Raw genomic sequence first — 7662 nt, forward strand, 5'->3', positions numbered from 1 at the left:
TGATCCGCAAACTATGGAGTAACAGAAGATTATTAGCAGAGTGTATACTAGCTACCTTCGAACAGCATCAATCGATATAAATATGAAAAGCAAGTTAACCGACACCATATCGATGATCTGAAGGCGAGGCATATCAAGTGTTGGTAGTCCATCAATGGATGCGTTTACGAACTTATTAAGTGCATCACGAGAGAGAAACATACACCCAGATATATGTGTTTAATTGACCTGATGCAATGAAACTCCTATTCTTCTCCCCCAAACCTGCTTTCTTATTCATGCATTATCATCAATCAAAAGCATACTAGGAATGTAAAAATATCGAAATAACAAATCAATCGTAAACGCATTCTATAATCTCCCTAAAGTATGCGTTGTTTCAGCAGTCAAAATCCTGCTTACTCTATTTTAATTTACAGTTGCTTAAAATTTAGCATAAAATATTTGAATTTTTAAAATTTATGGTTAGAGTTTGACCTGGTATGATGAATATGATTGGATGAGATATGTATGTATAATAATAATTTGCATTCGTATTCGTATGCGTGTATGTGAGATGTAATTATCACTGCATCAAACCCTGACAAGCGGCGCCTATTATTAGACAAAGTAATAATAATAATTAGAATTAGAATAAGAATTATTATTAATAAAAGAATTAATATTATCGTTTGATGTTGGTTTTATTTATTTTGATTTGTTTTGATTTGATTAAAACGGTGTATGGAAAATTGATGTGTAGAAAGAGAGAGGTTTTTTTATAGTCTTCATAGAAACATGTAGAGATTCTTTAATTCAACTCATTTTTCTTTTCTTTTAGTTATATTTAATTTCTTTCTCCTTTTTCTATTAATTCCAAATTTTAATTTTAATTTTAAGTTTTGGTGGGTGAGAGGGTTGATTTTTTTAAGGGCTAGGGTTTCCATTCTTTCTTTTTTTACTTTACTCATTCATCTGCCCCTTTTCGCGATTTGGAGTTCATCTTCATCTATTAGGGTTCGATTCCTCGATCTTTTTTCAAATCCCCTTCTGGGTTTTTCGATTCCTTCTAATTCCTCATCAGGGTCGGCTAGTTTTATATAAATTTCTCATTTTTTCTCCTTATTTCGTTGATTTACTGTTAGTTTCATTAGGAGGATTTTGATTTTGAGTTTTGGTGTTAAAGGGTTCATGAACAGAAGATGTTTCATGCTCAAGGAACTGCAAAACACACCTGTTGCATGCTTGCAGTTTTATGTGCAAAAAATACAAATAATAAAGATGAATTTGATGTTCAAGGCAGATTCCCTTTTCCTGAGATCGCATCTTCTGGACGTTTAGAGGTATAGACATATTTGTGCTCTAATTCGTAGCTCCTGATGCTCCTTCACTTCTTTATTAAGCTAATTTACTTGATGTTTCTTTTGTTAAACTTGTGTTAATGCAGGTTCAAACTTTAATTAGTCCTACCAGGGACGAAATTCATAAGGTTGTGGATTCAGTACAGCCAAACATTGTATATTTTCAGGGAGAAAGGCTTCCAAATGATGAAGTTGGATCTCTTGTATGGGAAGATATACCAGGCCTATTTGGTTCTACTCTGCCCACAACTGTATGTCACTTGAAACCGTTAACTTATTTGTTACTGAATGTGGATAATTGCAAAAGACAAGGATGTTATGTTTGTATATTTAGCATGTCATTCTGATATTATATAATGATCTTTATTTATGTACATTATATCAGTTATCCTTTCTATTACTTAGTAACTTGCATGAAATATCAAGTCTATGATCTGTAGTTATGTTCGCTTAGTGATGATACATTGTAGTATTGACTCAGGGTCAGCTAGGTGTATGCTTAATTAGTGTTGTACACATACATTACTGTGTACACTGTTGTACCGAATTAAGGAGCTAGGACCTTATCAACAATAATACGCGAACATGATTTAAATTATATTAAGTTATGATAAGTATGGAGTAGAGACATAATGGTGAGGTCAGAATGAGAATGAAATGATATAGTGGTTGGACCTGTCTCTAATACATAACTCAATCATAAAGTATTTTTAGTCACTGGACAAATATATTACAATAAGTATTGCAAGCCTAGACGTATAATAGGTTCAATAGTTTAAATGAAGGTGAGGCTGGAACTAGATCTGTATACGCCCTAGTAAAATGTGTAATCGTACATTCAGTTTTGATTTTGAGGTTATTCACTAAATGCTGTAAACAGTTGCAATAATTCTTGATAGTAGATACAGACGTAATATTGTTTCTTATCTGTTTGATCTCATTCTCTTTCAAACGTCTATTTAGGTATATTTGGAATATCCAAACGGTGAAGAAGTAGCAGGAGCACTGCATTTGAAGGTAAGGGAGAGAAAACTTCGTATAAATGAATAATATCCCCGTCTTGAAGTCTTCTATTCTATAATTTTTTAAAAGGTAGCCTAAAAATTGATGATGTTTATGTTCTCATCCCTACAGGGGATTCCTTATGTGATATATTGGAAGAACACGTTTTCGTGTTACGCAGCTAGCCATTTCCGTCATGCACTATTATCTGTCGTACAGAGGTACATTATGAACTTAATAATGCTGTTATCCAATCTCTCTATTATGATCGAACTCTTTAAATTAAATTAAACTTTTCAGATTTCTATTAGTCAGTCGATACTAAAGGATATATCCGTTTCTCCTGCTCTTTTTTGAATTGCAGTTCGTCTAGCCATACTTGGGATGCATTCCGCCTTGCACATTCATCCTTCAGGTTGCACTGTGTACGCACCAAATTTGTATTCCCTGATGATAATTGTGAGAATGATATTAGCAAGTTGGGTCCTTGCCTACTCGGGCATCCTCCCAAGATTGATGTTCCTCAACCCGAGGCAGGTGGTGAAGATGGCGAAGAAAAATATCCTGAGGATCTTCCTGCAATCAAGATATACGATGATGATGTAAATGTCAGGTTTCTTGTTTGTGGATCTGCATCCACGTTGGTATGTTTGAAGTTTCAATTGAGCTTTGATGTTTCAGTCGAAAACTAACACAATCTTTACTGCTGCAAATGCTATTTATTTCTCATGAATCACTTATTTTCAGGATTCTTCCTTATTAGATCCGTTGGAAGATGGACTGAATGCTCTCTTGAGTATAGAAGTAAGTTTGTTGGATACTGTATTTTATGAAACAAGATAGTGTAAATATTATCGTTACATGTTAACCCACAAGATAATGTCTTATCAAATATTTTTTTTTTTTCTTGTTATTTTTTAATAATATTATGGATGGATATTATCAGTTCTCTCATCTGTGTATGTCTATTTTATTTTGTATCAATGGTTGTAACATGTGTCCTTTTCTTTGCTTTTCAGATGCGTGGGAGTAAACTTCACAATCGAGTTAGGTGTGTATTGACTAGCTTGTTCTCATTTGTAGCCTCGTGATATTTAATTTATTTGTATATGAATATGAATTCCTAAGAGCTGTTATAGTTTTCTAAGCTTTACTACTACAAAAGTGTCCTCTGATATGTTATATATTTCATAGAGTTAATTTAGGTTTTTGAAGTTGCTTTTAGGAATGCAGACTATGAATTTGTAATATGATCTAATTTATTTACACGATAATAAAATGTGATGCAGTGCTGTTCCACCACCTCTTCAGGCAGGGGCATTTTCTCGAGGTGTAGTAACGATGCGATGTGATATCTCGACTTCTAGCTCCGCTTACATTTCACTTCTCGTATCAGGAAGTGCACAAACATGCTTTGATGATCAGGTCCCCTCATATACAATCACTCCATGTTTCGCTATGTTTTTTTCTGATTTTTCAATATAGATTTGATTAGTAGTTTCTTCAACTTAAGGTCTTTCGTTGTTGCTCGTTTTCAGCTTTTAGAGAATCATATAAAAAGCGAAGTGATTGACAAAACGCAATTAGTTCAAGCAGCATCTAAATCTGATGAAAACAAGCCGTTTGTGTGCGAGCCACGAAGATCTGCTGCCGTAGCATGCGGAGCATCTGTATTTGAAGTTTCCATGAAGGTCCCTTTATGGGCTTCACAGGTTCTTTTTCAACTCATTCTTTTAAAGTCATTTCTATAACATCAATCCATAAAGGTTATAATATAATATTCTTGTTTATTTACAGGTTTTGAGACAGCTAGCGCCAGATATATCATACTGTAATTTAGTTGCACTAGGTGTGGCTAGTGTTCAAGGGTTAGCCGTGTCTTCATTCGAGGAACACGATGCAAAAAGATTACTTTTCTTCTGTGGAAAACGTCACAACGATATCCATGTCAACATGTCCTATCCTCCATGGCTGAAACAGCCTCTCCCAAGTCGAAAAAGGCATATAACAAACCAAGAAAACGAGACACCCCAGTCCGGGAATGGGTACTCGGTTGCTAGGCAGAAACTAAAAGTTGCTGCGTTAAGGCCGATTCCGCACATTCGTCACCAAAAAATGCTACCTTTTACTGGGATTTCAGAAGCTAATGGGCAGGACAATGGAGGACAAGTAAAGAACAACGTTTCATCGATGCCTGCAACCAAATACAATAGTGGAGGATCGGCTCCTGTTGCACATCGCAAATCCGTGTCGAACACGTATCAGGCCAAACAGCTAATTTCATTAAATCCTCTTCCGTTGAAGAAACATGGTTGCGATAGAAGTCCAATACACGTTTGTTCTGAGGTTAGTCGCGAAATTTTGATCGCTCAAATAGTCGTTTAAACTTAAATCTAAAAATTTGGTTAAAAATGTTGGTTTCAGGAGGAGTTTTTGAAGGATGTGATGCAATTTTTGATCCTGCGAGGGCATACTCGTCTTATTCCTCAAGGTGGCCTTACTGAGTTTCCTGATGCAATACTCAATGCAAAGCGTTTGGATCTTTATAATTTATACAGAGAGGTGAGTTTTATAGTCAATAGACTTTTAATGATGTATGTCTTTGAACCAGTATGTTTTAACGCAGAAAATGTTTAATTTACTCTTATGTCCTTTCTTAGGTGGTATCGAGAGGTGGCTTTCATGTTGGCAATGGAATCAATTGGAAAGGGCAGGTTTTCTCAAAAATGCGCAACCACACAGTTACCAACAGGATGACTGTAAGCCTCTCTCTTTTAACGATAACAGACAGTCGTTCGACATCTTAATGTTTTTTCATTGGTCTCACTTGTATGGTGTTAAAATGAATACCATATATGCGATTGATTTATCAACTTTGGTGTAAAAGAATGCGACTTTTCAGATTAATATATATATATATATATATATATATACTTCCCCCCACTTCCCCCAAAAAAGTGCTTCCCTCTTGATTAAATCTATATATATATATATATATATATATATATATAGAGAGAGATATATATATATATATATATATAGATTTAATCAAGAGGGAAGCACTTTTTTGGGGGAAGTGGGGGGAGTAAATTTTTTTCATTTTTTGAAAAAACTTTGTTCACGAACATTATAGATTATATGAAAATATGAACATTTAAAAAAGACACTGTGATGAATGTCATTATTTTGGCGGGAAAACACTCGAAGAAAAAAATAAAAACATTCAATGCATTGAATGTTTTGCTGCTGAGTTTTTTTTAAGGGGTTAGAAATTAGGGTTTAGGGTTTAGAAATTAGGGTTTAGATTGAATATTTTAACATGAACGGTTTAGAGTTTAGGGTTTTGGAAATTATGGAATAAACCCAAAACACCAAACCCTAAACCCTAAACCCTAAACTCTAAATCGGGCTAAATTTTACTTCACAAAACATGAAAAAAAAACGTTCATATTCTTCACGAACAATATTATCTTGAATGTTATTTTTGTCGATCGTTTTTCCGCCTAAATAATAACGTGTCTCTTCTAAATGTTCATATTTTCGTGTGAACTTGATGCCGGGAAAAAAAAAATCCAAAAAAAAAAACGAAAAAAAAAAAAAAATTTGCTTCCCCCCACTCCCCCCGATTGGTTACTTCCCCATTGATCCTGCGCTATATATATATATATATATATATATATATATATATATATATATATATATATATATATATATATATATATATATATATTTTGTCAATAATAGGGTGTTGGAAATACACTGAAGAGGCACTATGAAACGTATCTTTTGGAGTACGAATTGGCACATGATGATGTGGATGGAGAGTGCTGCTTGTTGTGTCACAGGTTGTTATACTTTTTAATTACTAGTATTAATTATATCTGGTTGGCATGACATTTGTGCTTTAGTGTTCTAATACAGTTTATTTTTTTTTTGTCTTAAACCCATTAATTATTACAGTAGTGCAGCCGGTGATTGGGTGAACTGTGGGATATGTGGTGAGTGGGCTCATTTTGGTTGTGATAGAAGACAAGGTCTAGGTGCATTTAAGGCAAGTATCGAGTCATGCAGTTTTTTTTTTTTTTTAAAATGGCGGTGTTTGATTTGAGGTGCAAAATGTGACAAAATTAATTGTTTGTTTGTTTAATGCAGGATTATGCAAAAACGGATGGATTAGAGTACATATGTCCTCAATGCAGCATCTCTAACTTCAAGAAAAAAGTACCCAAAACCAACAATGGATATTCTTGAAATATGATTCTTACCACCAGAATTTGGTTGTAAACCTTTTTTATTTTTTTGTTATAGTATTGCTAGAGTATGTTCTTAGTATGTGTTATGAGAAAAATAGGGGGAGTTGTTTAACGAGAAAAGGGGTATTTGTGTAATATATGTACATTTATCATTTTGTAGCTTCAATATCATGTTTTTAGTTTCGATATATATAATATAGCCTTGGCTTGGCAGTTGGCTCCACAACCATCAAAATGTAGAATAGGTAAGACCAATTTCTTATGGTGGTTTGGGTTTTCCATTTTTATCCTGAGCAATGCATACAAGGCACTACATGTATCGATTGATCCATTTATTACAATAGTCAGAAGTGTTCGAATTTTGATTAGCTGAACGAAACAGAAAGTTGGAGTTTGAAGAATTACTTGAAAAGGCTTTTGGTTTAAGGGATTATAGAGAGAGATTTGACAATCTTTGTTGGCCAATGCCCAGGTATAACATATTACTCGTAGTTTAAACGTTTAAACTGCACTATATACTTGCTTACAACTTGATAAGACCTTTATTTATGTCTATAATGTTGGACCGGCTTGAACAATTGGAATGTACTCTGACTCAATACAAAAAAAGCGTGAACCCTTTTAAGTGTGTGTATGAGAGATGGTCCATAACGAATACAAGAGACCCGGACCAAAAGATATACTACTGGTTACAAAGACTATTTTGTAATTATGAAATAGAATAAAAGAATGTTTTACACCATTCGGTTTGGTTCTTCTCTAGCTTGATAATTTTTTTTATTGTATACCTACCTCAATAACCTCATATACTTGACTTGAGTGTTTGTAACTTTTTATTACAAAAGAATAGCGTGCATTCCTGTGCAAGTAATTTTGGTAAATTACGTATGAAGTATAATTTGGAATGACCATTAACCTTTTACTTGTGACAAATACAGAAATTGATATTTTATTTAAACTTTGTTATTTAATTTTTTTTTTTTTTTTTTTTTTTTTTTTTTGAGTGGATATATTTTACGAGTAGTAATGAATTGAAAGTTAAAAGTGTAGTAGCCCTTCATTCATGC

The 7662-nt window shown here is 33.7% G+C and overlaps 1 protein-coding gene across 1 annotated transcript; it reads left to right on the forward strand.

The window, feature by feature from the left end:
• Positions 1 to 870: 870 nt before the first annotated feature.
• On the forward strand, positions 871 to 6780 carry LOC139866112 (AT-rich interactive domain-containing protein 4). The gene is made up of 16 exons (XM_071854251.1): positions 871 to 1064; positions 1166 to 1322; positions 1427 to 1591; positions 2304 to 2357; positions 2475 to 2563; positions 2707 to 2986; positions 3090 to 3146; positions 3362 to 3393; positions 3632 to 3767; positions 3881 to 4054; positions 4140 to 4688; positions 4767 to 4904; positions 5003 to 5101; positions 6087 to 6187; positions 6303 to 6393; positions 6495 to 6780. The coding sequence occupies exons 2-16, from the start codon at positions 1182 to 1184 to the stop codon at positions 6591 to 6593; spliced, it is 2205 nt and encodes a 734-aa protein (XP_071710352.1). The 5' UTR covers positions 871 to 1064; positions 1166 to 1181; the 3' UTR covers positions 6594 to 6780.
• Positions 6781 to 7662: the final 882 nt, after the last annotated feature.

The sequence above is a fragment of the Rutidosis leptorrhynchoides genome, chromosome 9, assembly GCF_046630445.1.
Source record: "Rutidosis leptorrhynchoides isolate AG116_Rl617_1_P2 chromosome 9, CSIRO_AGI_Rlap_v1, whole genome shotgun sequence".
Taxonomy (NCBI): Eukaryota; Viridiplantae; Streptophyta; class Magnoliopsida; order Asterales; family Asteraceae; genus Rutidosis; species Rutidosis leptorrhynchoides.

What these genes read in the sequence shown, in the direction of transcription:
- LOC139866112 (XM_071854251.1), top strand. Translation starts at nt 1,182, where the DNA reads ATGTTTCATGCTCAAGGAACTGCAAAACACACCTGTTGCATGCTTGCA. An exon ending in CAGGAGCACTGCATTTGAAG is followed by an intron (nt 2,358 to 2,474) that starts GTAAGGGAGAGA and finishes TCATCCCTACAG; the next exon opens with GGGATTCCTTATGTGATATA. An exon ending in CAATACACGTTTGTTCTGAG is followed by an intron (nt 4,689 to 4,766) that starts GTTAGTCGCGAA and finishes TGTTGGTTTCAG; the next exon opens with GAGGAGTTTTTGAAGGATGT.